The 14,887-nt window shown below is 36.9% G+C and overlaps 4 protein-coding genes across 5 annotated transcripts; 3 read left to right on the top strand and 1 right to left on the bottom strand.

The window, feature by feature from the left end:
- The first annotated feature begins 1,733 nt into the window (after positions 1-1,733).
- Positions 1,734-3,325, top strand: LOC103314217 (putative uncharacterized protein DDB_G0290521). Its single transcript, XM_008199591.3, has 2 exons — positions 1,734-1,868; positions 1,917-3,325. The coding sequence occupies exons 1-2, from the start codon at positions 1,826-1,828 to the stop codon at positions 3,005-3,007; spliced, it is 1,134 nt and encodes a 377-aa protein (XP_008197813.1). The 5' UTR covers positions 1,734-1,825; the 3' UTR covers positions 3,008-3,325.
- Positions 3,326-6,478: 3,153 nt separating this feature from the next.
- LOC657435 (uncharacterized) lies at positions 6,479-14,354 on the top strand. 2 transcript variants are annotated; one of them, XM_015983197.2, is made up of 7 exons: positions 6,479-7,423; positions 10,604-12,936; positions 12,987-13,148; positions 13,197-13,235; positions 13,292-13,882; positions 13,932-13,970; positions 14,152-14,354. In XM_015983197.2, the coding sequence occupies exons 1-2, from the start codon at positions 6,625-6,627 to the stop codon at positions 11,149-11,151; spliced, it is 1,347 nt and encodes a 448-aa protein (XP_015838683.2). In that variant the 5' UTR covers positions 6,479-6,624; the 3' UTR covers positions 11,152-12,936; positions 12,987-13,148; positions 13,197-13,235; positions 13,292-13,882; positions 13,932-13,970; positions 14,152-14,354. The 2 variants fall into 2 exon arrangements, with proteins under 2 accessions (XP_015838683.2, XP_008197811.2); XM_008199589.2 differs by having other exon boundaries at positions 13,197-13,241.
- Positions 11,457-12,689, top strand: LOC135265354 (period circadian protein homolog 3-like). Its single transcript, XM_064354776.1, has one exon. It carries the CDS (start codon positions 11,457-11,459, stop codon positions 12,687-12,689), a length of 1,233 nt encoding a protein of 410 aa, XP_064210846.1.
- On the bottom strand, positions 14,338-14,872 carry LOC103314215 (hypothetical protein). Its single transcript, XM_008199588.3, has 2 exons — positions 14,748-14,872; positions 14,338-14,699 (listed from the first exon to the last, which is right to left on the bottom strand). Exons 1-2 carry the CDS (start codon positions 14,761-14,763, stop codon positions 14,371-14,373), a joined length of 345 nt encoding a protein of 114 aa, XP_008197810.1. The 5' UTR covers positions 14,764-14,872; the 3' UTR covers positions 14,338-14,370.
- Between the last annotated feature and the right edge of the window lie 15 nt (positions 14,873-14,887).

Raw genomic sequence — 14,887 nt, 5'->3', positions numbered from 1 at the left:
TTTTTGGTATGAAAATCCAAAAAAGATTCTTTCAATGTTTCTGTCACAAAAAACACTGTTATTATTATTATTATTATTATTATTATTATTATTATTATTATTATTATTATTATTATTATTATTATTATTATTATCGCCCAGTTCTTGTTGGCTTAACTAGAAAAACTCCAACAATAGCATTTGTGTATTTAACCATTCCACTTATGATGGGCTACCAGAAGCAGAGACTGTGACGGCCAGTAGCAAAAACAATTCTTAAAAACTTTTCTATGAGGATCATATCTTTTATTGTGTATTTCTTCATTAAATAATGCTAATTCGAGCTAAAAGCGAGGGGTAAATTGCAACCTAAATTTTGTACATCAGATTTCTTTTTTTGATTTGATTTCCTCTGATTTCCTCAATATTTCTCCTGATTTCTCTTAATTTCTTTTGATTTCCCCTGATTTCCTCTAAATTTTTCCTAACTTCCTCTAATTTTTTAAATTAAATACCTATTAACTGTTCACAGCAGATTTTTCGTCATTCTTTCACAATTTAATTATCTTAATATGTATTTTTAAATTTGAAGTAAATACGAAATTATTGGAGATATTCACTTTATCGAAATCAAAAGAGAAGTCAAATTCAGAAATTTTAATGATTATTTGATTAAGAACCGGTTTATAGAAAGCTTAATTAAAGTTAATTGCGCTGTTAAACGTTAACAACATGAATAGACCAATCAAACTGGTTCAGTTTGGTCACGTGATCTGTTAATCACATATTTAATCGAGGATTAAATTAATGACGCTTCTATAACCGGCCCTTAGTGCTTTTTTATCTTTCTCGATGTAATAAAATGGTCATTTGGTGATTTTTTTATTCAACTGATGAAAAATTAATTCGAAAAATTTATTAATGTATCTATACGAGAAAACATTGAATTATACACGTAAAGAAAAGTTGGCACTATCTGCACGTGATATTTTTCAAAAATTCGTGTTCTGCATTTCTTCGCAGATAAGGATAAACTTTTCTTTACTTGTATAATAAACTACTAAATTGCTGTCTTGCAATATCCATAAATAAAGCGAGAATTAATTATTGAAAAATTTTGAACGGGAAATGTAAACTGCATTGGTGACAGTAAGATGTCAAATAAATCCGAGGATAAAACATAATCAGAATATAAGCAAAAATAATTGGTTAATGTAACTTATACATAGAAATTATACGATTCTGAGAATATTTCACGATCTTTTGTGTTTTAAATTTATTATACAGAGCGATTTTTTAAAACGAACAACTCTGGGATATTTCAGAAAATAAGCAACCTGAACATTTACCAGATTTTCTAAATTCATTGCGAATAAAACATTGTAAAGTTGCTAATTAGTCTAAAAATAGAGCAGAAATTGGGAGGCTATGTGTAAAAAACTGTGTTAAATTGAATCCCAACAACAAATTTAAAATCAATAATTTAAAGAAAACTATTTTTGAAAATTGACAGTTGTTGCTAGTGGATGAGACAGATCATAAGCATTTTTACATCAAAAAGTGCGTGAACATTATTTTCAACATTCCCAATTCACAAAAGATGTCTTTCGTCATATATTAGCTGTTTCAAAACTACAAAAACGCCAACGTCGCATTTTCTATGAATTACCGCAAACATTTAAAGATTTTCTCAGATTTCTCCGGAATTACTCTGATTTCCTGTATTTTGTGTACCGATTTTCTCTGCGGTTTACTCCTCGTTTTATTCGATTTGGAGACAGTTTTTTCTGTCACTGTCAAGTTTAACGTGATTTATAACCGTGACTTATCAATCAAAATTCTAGTGATGAAATCTGCTAATAATTTTAATAAACACAACTTTAAAAATGGTACAGTTCGTTCAAAAATTACCTTAGTACTATTACATTTGGTTGCAGAATTGGAAGAAACGAAACACAATTTTTTAACGTCTTTTCAAAACCTATTACACAATAAACTACAAAAGCAAAATGCGTCCAAGTATCGTATGCGTGGAGGTGGCCTCTTACAAAACCAAATATTCCCCTGCATGCCAGGCGCCATGCCCATGTGTCTTCAAACAAATTCCCCCGTAATGTACATGCCTTCATTGCCAAGCTTTCAGCAACATAACGTTCCTGTTGTTGTGTGTTCACCTGTGGCGCAGCCTGCGGCAAACTCCTGTGGATCCCCGACATTTATAGTAACTCTTCCCAACGCTCCAACTGCACCTCCACCTGTTAGAACAACTCTTCCGACCGCTTCTCCTGCACCTGCACCTGCACCTCCACCTGCACCTGTTAGAGCAGCTACCCAAAAAGTTCCCCCAAGACCTGCCCCAAGGAGCCGACCCCACACCGCACCAAATTTAAGCGTGAAACAGAAACCTTCGCTTGGAAGTGCTTCACCTTCACCACCTAAGCCATTTGAGTTTTCGAAAAAACCTCATGATTTTTCGCACCTCGGTGGCAAAGTGTACGTAAAAGAGGGAAAGATCGTGCCATGGCCTGAGGAGATTTATGCAGCTACTCCCATGACACCACGGGACTACACACCCAAACCTGGGGAGTCCTGGATGAAGTGGACAGATGCAGTGCAAACTCCAAAATCCCCTGTTCGCGTCAAACAAGCGACCCCTCCTCGCATGGAAACACCAGTGCTTTCACTCACAGTGGAGCCTGTCCGAGGCGATGGCGACGAAAGTGCAGAAGGTCAGTTAATGGGGGTTCCCGTACAAGATGGCCAGTTATTTGCATCTCTGGGGTGCTCTTCACTCTCTGACCTCAACATCAGTCCGGAGGAAATCGCTCAGAATATACTGAACATGACCGGATCGCAAATAAAGGAAAATGAGGGGTTGGCAGCGAAAGAAGCGAAGGAGAAGGCGAATTTAGCAAAACTCATACAATTCTTGCATGAGCGAAGACATCGCGAGATTGCGGAGATGATGAAGGACGCGATGGAGGGGAGGTTGCCTGTCGGCATGAAAGACAACACTGCAAGGTTTTGAAAATTATGATCTAGTGTCTCTGTGTCTGTTAAATAAATTACTGTCACAAGTCAAAAGTTTGTTTTTTATCAAATTTCAAATTATTAGTTGCGAAAATGGAAGCAAATAAAGGTCAGAAGATAATAATTCCGAAGGGAGTCGTCAACCCTAGCGAAACGACAATTATCGAGATTCCGCAGTATTTGAAAAAGACTCCAGTTATAATTGCACAAAAGCAAACTCGGGAAGCCATAGAACCGCCACAGCCGAACGAACAGCGGCAGTATAGGAGAAGATATTATCCTGTTATGAGATGAAATAAAACCGTTAAATAATGAACTATAAGTTTTATTTTTGGTATGAAAGTTCCAAAAAAGATTTTCTCAATGTTCGTGTCACGTAACTGTTATTATTATGACCCAGTTGTTATTGGCTTAAATAGTCCTATGATCATTTGTGTATTTGGCCAGCCCGCTTCTGATGGACTATCAGAAACGTATGCTGGCGCATACGAAAAATGTGTACAGGAAGAAAACTTACTAAGCCCACAAACATAAAATCCCACAAAAAAAAGCTCAGACAGAAAAATGCCCACATGGAAAAAAGCCCACACGGATAAAAACTCACGTAGAAAAAAGCTCACACAAAAAACACCCACATCAAAAAACCAACAGAGAAAGAATAAGCTGTTACGTTTCCTCTCTAGTTCTTATTTATTAATAAACTGTTTTTTTTGTCCAATTCTACTTTCATAACGTATTAAAAAAATAACTTTAAGCGTACCGATAATTTTCTTGTTTAAGGATTACTCAAAAATACACTAAAAATATTTTGCATAAGGTAACACAAAAATAAAAATCTTACTTTTACTTTTTTACTTTTTCAACATTCCAAGACCTGCAGAATTGTAGAACAGAGGGATAATCTCGTCTTGTTGGCAACACTTTTTTTGTTAGCTACACTCTTCTTCACGATTCTAAGATTCAATAGTTTATTTCCGCTTTCGTATAGAGATTGCATCAATTATCTAAATTTTGTTGAAATGATTATTGCTAAAACAGTATCTGTATTTGCTAAAGCCGGGTATAACAATTCAAATATCGCAGCAATTTTCTCGAAAATTTAGATATTTTGAAATATGACAGAAGCCCAATGAGTCGATTGTAATATTTGTGGGATGATGCAGTTGTAAAAATTTTTAATACCTAAATTTTTTGAGCAAGATTAGCTACTTTTAATCATTCTACTTCAAATTTTTGTTAAATCATTTCCTAACATACGATATAATTTGTTGATAATAATAATAATAATAATAATAATAATAATAATAATAATAATAATAATAATAATAATAATAGATTTTATTTCCAACAGACTACTAAGGTTATAGTAGGCCATATAATAAATATAATAAATGAATGCGTAGTTTTTACAAATATAACAATATAATATATAAAAAATACCAAAAAAGAACAAAATTGACAAAAATTGAGACAACGAATATACAAAACATTATAAATTACGAAGAAAAATATTCTAGTAGTTTGATCTTCGCAGTTTTAGTTTGGAAATTGTTGAAGAAATTATATTGAAGATATTCATAATTTGCGAAAATAACTATTCAAATTTCGTAGGACTTCAAGTCGATTCCAGTTTAAAATTTAATTATTATACAGATCAAGTTTGTAAAAAACTAAATTCTGCTTTAAGTAAACTTAAACCGATTTTATAACATCAAGCTTTGATGACATTGTATTATTCAATAGTTTATTGTCATGTCAACTATCACGTGATTATATTGGGGTTGAGCAGTAGATATCAGCAGGGTTTTTGTTATTATTATAATTATTAGATTCTTGTAGAAATATATTCAAAGAGCATGTAATTTTAACTGTAGCATTTCTTTATATTCTCAGGTGTTGTTTGTACGTATTTAAACATCGACAAAAATTTGTTAATAATAATAGTAATAATAATAATAATAATAATAATAATTCATCTTTATTATCAAACGAGAACATCAGTTACAGGACAAAAATAAATATTGTAATGTTACAAAAAATAAGAAATAATAAGAAATAATCTTCCAGACCCCATAAAAGAGATTACTGTGTTTAATAAAATTAAGTGTTCTGTAAAACAATTTTTAATTAGCAATGCGATTTACACAGTCAGCGAATTTCTGAAATTTTAGTGTATGTTTTCTTGTTAATATGTGTTTATTTTACTTATGTAAATTATGAATTTTATGACCTGTTCCATGTGTAACTAGAAAAAGATGAAATTAATAAATTATTATTATGATTGTTATTGTTATTATTATTATTATTATTATTATTATTATTATTATTATTATTATTATTTTTATTATTATTTTTATTAACAGTGTATTACAAAGGAATAACAAATACGTCGAAAAGCTGTATAATCAATTTTCCAAAATTTTAAATTTATAAATAAACCAAAAAAATTGCAACAAATAACAATGATGTGTCTTTGTCTAAAAAAATGCACCCTTACGCTTTTCATTATCTTAATTTAGTATATAAAGCAATTTTAAGCCTTGTTGAGTCTAATTCAAGGAAGATTGTTTAACTAGTAAAGAATGGTGATGATTTTCTAGTAAGTTTTCACGGGCCAGAAAACTCACTTTCCTTACGCGTTGAACACGCACTTTTTTCGTGTACTTCAACTTCACGAAAATTATGATTTTAAAAATAAAAATTGTCTTGTCTTGTTCCTATTAGCAAAGTTATCTGTGTCAAGCATTTGTTTCCTTAGTGTAAAACATCACAACCAAGTAAATAAATAATTTTTAAAAAAGCTTTCATGTAAATTGAATCAATCCGAAAATAATAAAAAAATTCTGCAATTTGTGGTAGAAGTGGAGTTAGATTTACTACCTACAAAGTGTAAGGCAAAATACGAATAAATTTACCAACAGTTTTGTAAATGGAAAAATGAAAAGAATGTGGAAAAAGCGAATGAAAATATTCTAATTATTGAAAAAAAGTGTTGCTAACAAGAAAAGTATTGCTAACAGAAAAAGTCCCAGTTTTCTTAATTATTTGGGTTAAACTATGTTAATAATTTATGTTAATAATAATTTAATAATTAATAATATATAATATTTTATTAATAATTTAATAATAAAATAACAATGTTAATAATAATTTTTCTTTTTTTGTGGGCTTTTTTCATGTGAGGTTTTTTCTCAGTGCGTTTAGATCTATGTGGGCTAATTTCTGTGTGGATTTTTTTCGGTATAAGCTCTCGGCTTTTCGGTGTGAGCTTTTCTTTTGTGCGCATTTTTTGTGTGGACTTATTTCATGGATTCGAAACATATACACACTGTGCTGGCAAAATCTGTTCCTCAAAAACAATTCTAAAAATACTTTTCTATGAAGATCATATCTTTTGTTGTTAATTTCTTCACTAAATAATGCTGATTGGAGCTAAAACGAAATTTTGCGTAAAAATGAATAATTATTTCTTTTATAGCAGCCTTCTGTCATAATCAAATTAATCAAACTTTTCGTCCAAAGTCACAAATTCATTCATCAAAATTTCTGTAAAACCTCCATCCCAGTGAAACCTACTCGCATTTCTATAACCTGTGGTTGCTGATTTGAGTTAAAATGTGGGCCCAACGCACAGGTCCCACCATTTACGTGGGTGAATCCCCCCCCTTAAACCAACTCGGCTTGGCTATTCTAAGTCCAGAGGACAGCTCCGGCAGCAGCCGCGCCTCGTCTAAAGACAGTGCCTGGTCCGAACCTACATGGGGCCACTCCAAATGCATAGAACATGGGCATCACCACGTCACATGGCCCCTCAATAAAGACGAGCAAAAACATCACGACTTGTTCGGGTGCTCGTTCGATCCGAAAAAATGCTCAGAGTTTGACTGTGACGATCCAGCTAGGTCACCACTGAACCAAGGCATGGTGCATCCAGAATGCGCATCACACGGCCACCACCACGCAACGTTCACTCTATCGCCAGAAGAACAAGCGAAACACGAGGCAATGCCGTGTGGCTTCGACCCGAAGGACTGTCCAGACTTTGAGTGCTCCCCAATGCCGGAGATACCAACATCCATAATCATGCGACCTGGGTATCACCACAGGACCTACCCCTACACTGAAGATGACCTACAAAGATACGAGGATGCTAAATATAAATCAATTCCGGATTATTGGGAAGAATCAAGGTTTTTCTGGCCTTCGGTTACCGATCCGTCAGGGGGTGGACGCGCTCTAGGTGTCACCTTCAACATTGGCCCAGAGGTGGCAACGAACATCAATGTGGGAACACCCGAAAAACCTAGTTTCAATTTACCACGAAGCAAAATATCAACTCCTGTCAAGGGAATTGCCGGGACTTCACCGCCAAGTAGCTTGGCTTCGGGGCAATCAGGTTCCCGCGTTTCCCAAGGTCTGTCATTACAAAAACCTAAAGTACCTATAATTGTGTAAAAAGTAAAATAGTCTAATGTTGCAGAAATTTTACTCGGTTTGCTTAGCAAATATGCTACAATATTATACAGTACCATTAAAAACAAAAACCGTCACAATACATAAAATGTCCTCACATTGAATAAATAAGTATTGAACAAGTTGGGACATTTTAAACAACGGGTATTCTATGTTTTTTTGTTTCTAGAATTTATTTACAATTAATAATATTCCATAATTCTGGACGATTGTCCGATAAAATGTATAAATAATTTGTTCAATATTGCTTGAATCTTTAATAAGGACAGGTGGTGTAAATTCCCCTAAGAAAATCGCGATTTCTAATTAAATAAAAAAATATTGCATTTTACACGCCTGACTGTACGAAAGGTATCTCCCCTAATTTTTCGGTAATTTTTCACTTGCAGATAAAAATGATAATTAAAAAAAAGTAATTTTCGACCAAAAAGTCAAATTCTAAATTTTATACTAAACCACGCGTATTTACTTCAGATAATTGTTTACGGAATTAGCGAAGAAAAATACCAATCAGATTTTGAATTAAACGCACTTTTACATTTTAACTTTAAAAATTATTTTTATTTATGAGTTGCTACTTGTGGCGTCGTAAATTTAGGTGACAATGTGAACTGTAATTGTAAAAGATTTCGTTGGGATATTTCAATGCAGTCATCAGTTTTATTGCAAGACTGTAAATAAGGGGCTTCAAAAAGGTCGGCTACTGGCTCGTGATCCCTTTGTTGGCAAATTATACCATCTTCTAATAAATCACGCGTCTAGTTTGCGTCTATAAAATAAAAAAGACCGATTATTTCACCAACCAAGTAAAAATTTATAATTCTGATACCAGCGTTCGATGTACTAGCAGGTAAGGATTCATTTGGTCTAAAAACTTTGGAGTTAAATTAACAGTTAGTGCCCAAAAACTCACAAAACTGCTACGACTTCATTTATTAACAAAAAAATTTAATAAAAATCGAGAATGGTTCTTATCAGTGTACAGATTGGTGTGTAAAATTTCACGATTTTTATTTCATTAGAAGTCGCGATTTTCTTTGGTTGCCACACCCAGTCCAGTATTGGAGAGGCTTTTTATAGTGTAAGGGATTGCATTCTAAAGTTTAGATGGCAGATAATGTAGCGGATATTTGAGTTTTTTATGTTTTTAATTTGAAAATTATGCTTAATTTTTGAATTCTTTACTTTTGGTCGAGCGGTGCCAGGCTAACAGCGCGATTAAATTTATTTGTGCGTAAGATCCTCAGCCATGGTTTGTGAGAACTACCAATTTCAGGAGGAGGAGGAGAACTTGCAGTCATTAAAAGCTCCAATAATTTTTGAACTAATTTAATTTAATAAAATAAGATAAAATGTACAAAAATATGTTGATATCCAAAATATAAGAAAAATTAAATAAAATGATTAAACTCTGAACAGATCCAAAATACATTTTAACCAAAATCTCAAGTAGAGGAAAATGGACAAAGAAGAAACATTTTTGATAGCAATGTTTCATAATACTTATTCTGAAACAATTTCAAAAGCTTTTTTTTTCATTTCCAACAGTACAGAAAATTATTATTTTACTTTTAAACTTAACTATTTAGTATAACATAAAGACAAAACTTATTCAGGAAGGGACTTGTATACCACGGACGTGCATGTTGGAGAATTATTGAGACTGGAATTTTAAACACTTGTTCGTCTAAAATCTCCAGATCAGTACTTAGAAACCGAAAAAACCTACTGTTTTTTTTGGTGAAGAATCCAACATGCTTCTGTCACTAGTGGTGCTCTACTTTTCCGACTATTTAGAACCTTTTCACTGGAATCGATTCTCGCACGTCTGATTTTTTTGGTTTAGTGTGAAACTTTCACCTCCGAACCTCTCTTGTAATTCAGGATTGACTCAATATTTTTTTTGATAAAGTTGCTACTTTTTCGACGAAATCGTGACGGTTCCTCCACCTTTGATTCTTACCGAAACTTAGGTTTTGGCATTGTTATTGTGATTGGTTTTGTGCTTAAATTACTAACTTTCGTCGATATTTTGCTTCGTTCAATTGAGAGTAATTCTCGAGATTCGGTTTCGAAGAGATTAAAACTGCTTGGTTGCAAGACATTTGCACGGATGTAACGAACTAGTCAGCAAGTCTTCAAGGGCACTGAATTGCGATATGACTAGGGCTGATTTTTTTGGGTAACTATTGACCAACGAGTGATTTTTACTGTCATTACGAACTCTTGGATGTGTTGCTTCCTGAAAGTTCGTTTCAGGCTGCTCAGATCTTCAGCTAGACTTGGACGTTTTTTGGATTTTAGTTCTCCAAAGCCATGATCACAGTCATGATCTGTTCGATAATTTTTTCGTTCACTATCAAACGTCCAAAAGGGTTTGTTTAGTGTGTCTTTTATTTACATCCAGAATTAGGTTATTTGACTAGAAAGACAGGAAGAAGGATTTTGGAGAAGGATATAAGTCGGTAGAATTGCTCTTAAGACAGCCTCTCATGGGTTTTCCTTCGACCGTTCGATTAGTTGCTCTATCAGCGAGTCTTTTTTCTTGAAACCACCGAAAGTTCAGGTTATTTAGTTGTTATCTTGATTCTTAATTACCTACATACTTTAAAACAAATTAATAAAATCTAAATGTTAAGTTCCACGATTTACAATCCAAGTTCATCCCAACCCTGATTAACTGTCCAGTTAATGAATAAAATAATTTCGTATCACATTAACCGAAAGAAAGCGTACGACGTCATATTGCTAACTGTCTTTGAATTTAATTCACTGGACTTTATTTTATTGGACTGGCCGGCATATCGGTACTCAAAGTACTACTTGGTAGTACCAACTAATAAGTTGATTGAATGATCCTCTATCCGCTACAGCGGCTTCTTTTTATTAGCTTGGTCAGATGACTCAGTATTAGGCTGCTTGATAAGAAAGCAGTAGAGTTTATAGCAAAGATATTTTGTTTCATGCCAAGTTGAAATTACACTTAGTGGAAGACGATAACAAACTTCATTCTAGGAATAAAAGTATGCCAATTCTTATGCCATTACATTACAAAAATGACGAAAAATGGCTTTTTTGTTTAATTTTGAGTTCAAATCTTTAAAGATTCTTATTTTTCCAGGTTCTCCTCCAAGCAGTTTCGCGTCGGGTCCGTGTGGCCCCCACCTTTCGCGTGCCTCAACACCGTCTAGTTTCGCATCGGGAGCTTCATCTCACCTTTCTCGAGGTTCTCCTCCAAGTAGTATGGCTTCGGGCTATTCTGGTTCTCGGATTTCTGGCACTTCTCCTCCCAGCAGTATGGCTTCGGGCTATTCTGGTTCTCGGATTTCTGGCACTTCTCCTCCCAGCAGTATGGCTTCGGGGGCATCCGGTGGAAGTTCCTCTAGTTATTACACGGGACGTTCCGATTCTGACATGAGTTCGCCGTACGCTACAGCGGGCTCATCCTTATCAAGTTCCTCGGAACTGTCTACTTCAAGCTCTCTTGAAGGACGTCCTGCACCCTGCGGATCACTATACCAAGCCGATGCGGTCTTTGAAGTAACGCCTTCAGAGTCCGTCGGAGAAATTCTCAAAGCCATAGATAGTCAACATGCGATGGAAAGTGAGCAAATTTTAGGAAACTTGAAACGGTATCAGGATGCCAGAAGGAAGTTTATGGGGAGCTAAATCACACCCTCGGCGGAGAATTATTTCGTACCGGCATTAAAACACGCGACCTATACTATTAATAATTGAAACGTAAAAGATAGCATCTCACAAATAAAACTTTAGTACTACCTTAATTTTCATAAAGACGTTTTTTTAGAAATTTAGAACTATTTCTTTATAGTACCCTGCTGTCAGTGTCAATTTTTCGTCAGAGCTCATCAATCCATTCATCAAAATTTCAGTAAAAATTCCATTCAAGGGAAAGTACTTTACATTTTTGGCAATAGGCTGCTAATTTGAACAAATTCCCTGTCTTGCGCAATATGTTCGGCGGCGGTGGCGTGGGTGGAGCTCCGGTGAACCAACTCGGCTTGGCTATCCTCGAGGCATTGGAGGGTTCCGACCCATTTGGTGGCGGTTTCGACAGCTATGAATCGTCTGGCTCATTCCCCCGTGCCTTCAGCCTTCCTGAAAAGGGTCCCTTAGATAACGTAATACCTGGGCGCCGGAACATCACGCTCCCCCTGAATGCAGCACAGCAAAAGCAGCAAGATCTGTTCGGGTGCACGTTCGATCCAAGGGCATGTCCAGAATACGATTTTAAAACTCCACCAAACATAAATAAAACCGCGAGTCAAGTCACTATCAACATTAGCCCAGACGTGGTAACAAATGTCAATGTGGGAACTCCCAGTATGGACCTCTCTTCTGAAGTACCCAGTTTTGACTTATCACGAAACAAAATGTCAACTCCGGTCAAAAGACCCTCATCCAGAGTTTCCGGTACTTCGCCTCCAAGTAGTATGGTCTCAGGACCTTGTGGCCCTCATCTTTCCCGAGCTTCGACTCCAAGTGGTATGGCTTCAGGGCCGTCTGGTTCCCGGCTTTCCGGCGCTTCCCCGCCTAGTAGTATGGCCTCAGGCCCTCCTGGCTCCCATCTCTCCCGAGCTTCAACTCCAAGTGGTATGGCTTCGGGGCCTTCTGGTTCCCGGCTATCCGGCGCTTCTCCTCCAAGTAGTATGGCCTCAGGCCCTCGTGGCTCCCATCTTTCCCGAGCTTCGACTCCAAGTGGTATGGCTTCGGGGCCTTCTGGTTCCCGGCTCTCCGGCGCTTCTCCTCCTAGTAGTATGGCCTCAGGGCCTTGCGGCCCCCATCTCTCCCGAGCTTCGACTCCAAGTGGTATGGCTTCGGGGCCTTCTGGTTCCCGGCTTTCTGGCGCTTCGCCTCCAAGTAATCTGGTTTCAAGTCCGTGCACCCCCCATCTCTCTCAGTTTACGCCACCGAATAATATGGCTTCGGGGGTTTCTACAAGTGGGGGATCTTCGAGATATTACACGGCGAGATCCTCTGTGGATGATTCTTTGTATGTTTCGGCGAGTTCTTCTTTGACTAACGCTTCTATGGAATGTTTTGCTCCTTGTGCAACGTCGACGCCGTTTGGGTCCATTGAACAAATCCTCCAAGAGATAGACAAACAGAATGCGGAAGAAAAGCAACTAATAATGACTAACTTAAAACGGTATCAGAGTGCCAGAAGGAAGTTCCTGGGGCAATAAATCAAGTCTACCACTTGTCAAAAATGTCATCGGATGAAAAATTCAAGTGATGCACAGACGAAAAAGAGATGGCACCCAACAGCTTGTTATACCCAAAGGGATGATCCTTCCTGGCGAAGCGGCGGTTATAGAAATTCCGAGGAGGTACCAAAGAGCACCCATTATTATAATGAAGAGGAAAGGAGGAGTAGTTGCGCACATGCGAGCAGAGGATCATTTTATCCCATCAGGGAAAGACGCACCACAGGTAAAATCACAAATTAGAGCGATTAAAACCGTATTTAAACTTGTCTATAGGACGTCAAACCACCAGACCAACAACCACCACAACCAGCGCCAGTACTACCACTACCAGCACCAATTATTAAACCAGAAATTAACTTTTCACAGTTCGAACATAACTGTAGTATTCGAGGAGAAACGGCAATGAGACCCTTAAGACCGCCACCACAACAATCAGTAAGCTCACTGACTACAAGTTAACACTTCGTAATGTTATTATTTCAGTCCGTATCCCAAGATGTTTGTGCATCTACGCAACAAAGTGTAATGGTAATTGCAGCTTGAATAATTATATCAAAATTTGCTCAATCATATTACAGTCACCTGTAACTCTAATAAATCAGTGTGGTATACAGGCCAGTACATGTCCTCCACAACCGTCATGTTCAACACCAAGACCCAGTGGTTGTACACACGTTCCTACATGTCCTCCCTCCCAACTACCATGTTCGGTACCAAGACCTAGTGGTTGTACGCACGTTCCCACTTGTCCTCCCTCCCAACCATCATGCTCAGTACCAAGACCGAGCGGTTGTACGCATGTTCCCACATGTCCTCCCCCTGTACCATTATGTTCAGCACCAAGACCTAGAGGTTGTACACATGTTCCTACATGTCCTCCACAACCACCATGCTCGCCAAGACCTAGAGGTTGTACACACGTTGGCACATGTCCTCCACAACCATCATGTTCGCCAAGGCCTAGTTGTACACAAATTGAAACATGTCCTCCAAGTCGGCCATCATGTGCAGTACCAAGGCCTAGTTGTACACAAATTGAAACGTGTCCCCCAAGTCGGCCACTGTGTTCAGTACCAAGACCTAGTTGTACACAAGTTAGTACATGTCCTCCAGTTCGCCCAAAACCTAGTTGTGGTTCCTATACTCCGCCTTGCAATCCCAGGCCACAAGTACATGCGGTTGAATTGAAAATAAAAATATTCAATTTTTGTGTTTCAGTGCCAACCAACTCCTTGCTTTCCACCCACATCATCCGGGGTAATTAATTTTCAACAAATTTTCGTAACTTTTGATGTGATCTTTTAAATTATTATTCGGAACCACCTAGTTTCGATCTTTATAAAGATTAAAACAAGTTTAAAATTCGCACCATTCGTTTAAAAAATGCATTTGGATGTTGAACATTGATGATCGTTTTATTTAATTGATTCTCTAATAGTGTTCCAGAAATATCAACATGTGCCAGAAAGAGCAATGCGAGCTGGAAATGGTTCGCAGAAGTTTAGATGAGTTCCAGAAAGCCCGTCGGAGGCTCCTTTACAGTTCCAGAGCTTTGAAAGAGGAAATGTCACAATACGCGAACTCAAATAGGGAATATTAAGCCAGACATAATTAGAAATGAATAAAAAGTTTAAAATTGCATTTGGTGTTTCTTTAACTACATTTGCTCGTAAATAGACTTATTGAGAAACTTGACCGACGATTTCCTCTTGTTTATAGACGGAGGGATGATGTCAGGGTCCCTCCTTGGCGGGGGACGCGTCTCCTTGATCTTCTCCGTTTTGACTTCAAAGGGCTTGAGTGCGGTTTTACCCAACAACATGTTCCTGATCAAGTCGATTTGTCTCGCGGTTACGAAAGAGGTGTAGGTCTCTGAAGACTGCTTCGGGGGTTTCATCCGGTACCAGACATTTTCGTGCAACTCGGTTATGTCCTTGGAGGCGTTTCTATCAACGACGGTTCCCTCAATGTAGCACAAACTCTTTTCTACGGTAAGAATCGATTAATTTGGCTAGTTGTGTGACTGGAGTTTACCATTCTCGTCATCCATTGCAATAAAGCCACGGGAATTTTGAATTTGGCGCGCGGAGTTCCACCGTTTAAAATTTAAAATGACGTTTGTTTATTAAATTAACTGTCACGTAATTATTGTGTTTTTTGTAAATAATACCCGA

This window comes from Tribolium castaneum, chromosome 2, assembly GCF_031307605.1.
Source record: "Tribolium castaneum strain GA2 chromosome 2, icTriCast1.1, whole genome shotgun sequence".
Classification (NCBI taxonomy): Eukaryota; Metazoa; Arthropoda; class Insecta; order Coleoptera; family Tenebrionidae; genus Tribolium; species Tribolium castaneum.
This window is presented reverse-complemented; position numbering and strand designations above follow the sequence as displayed.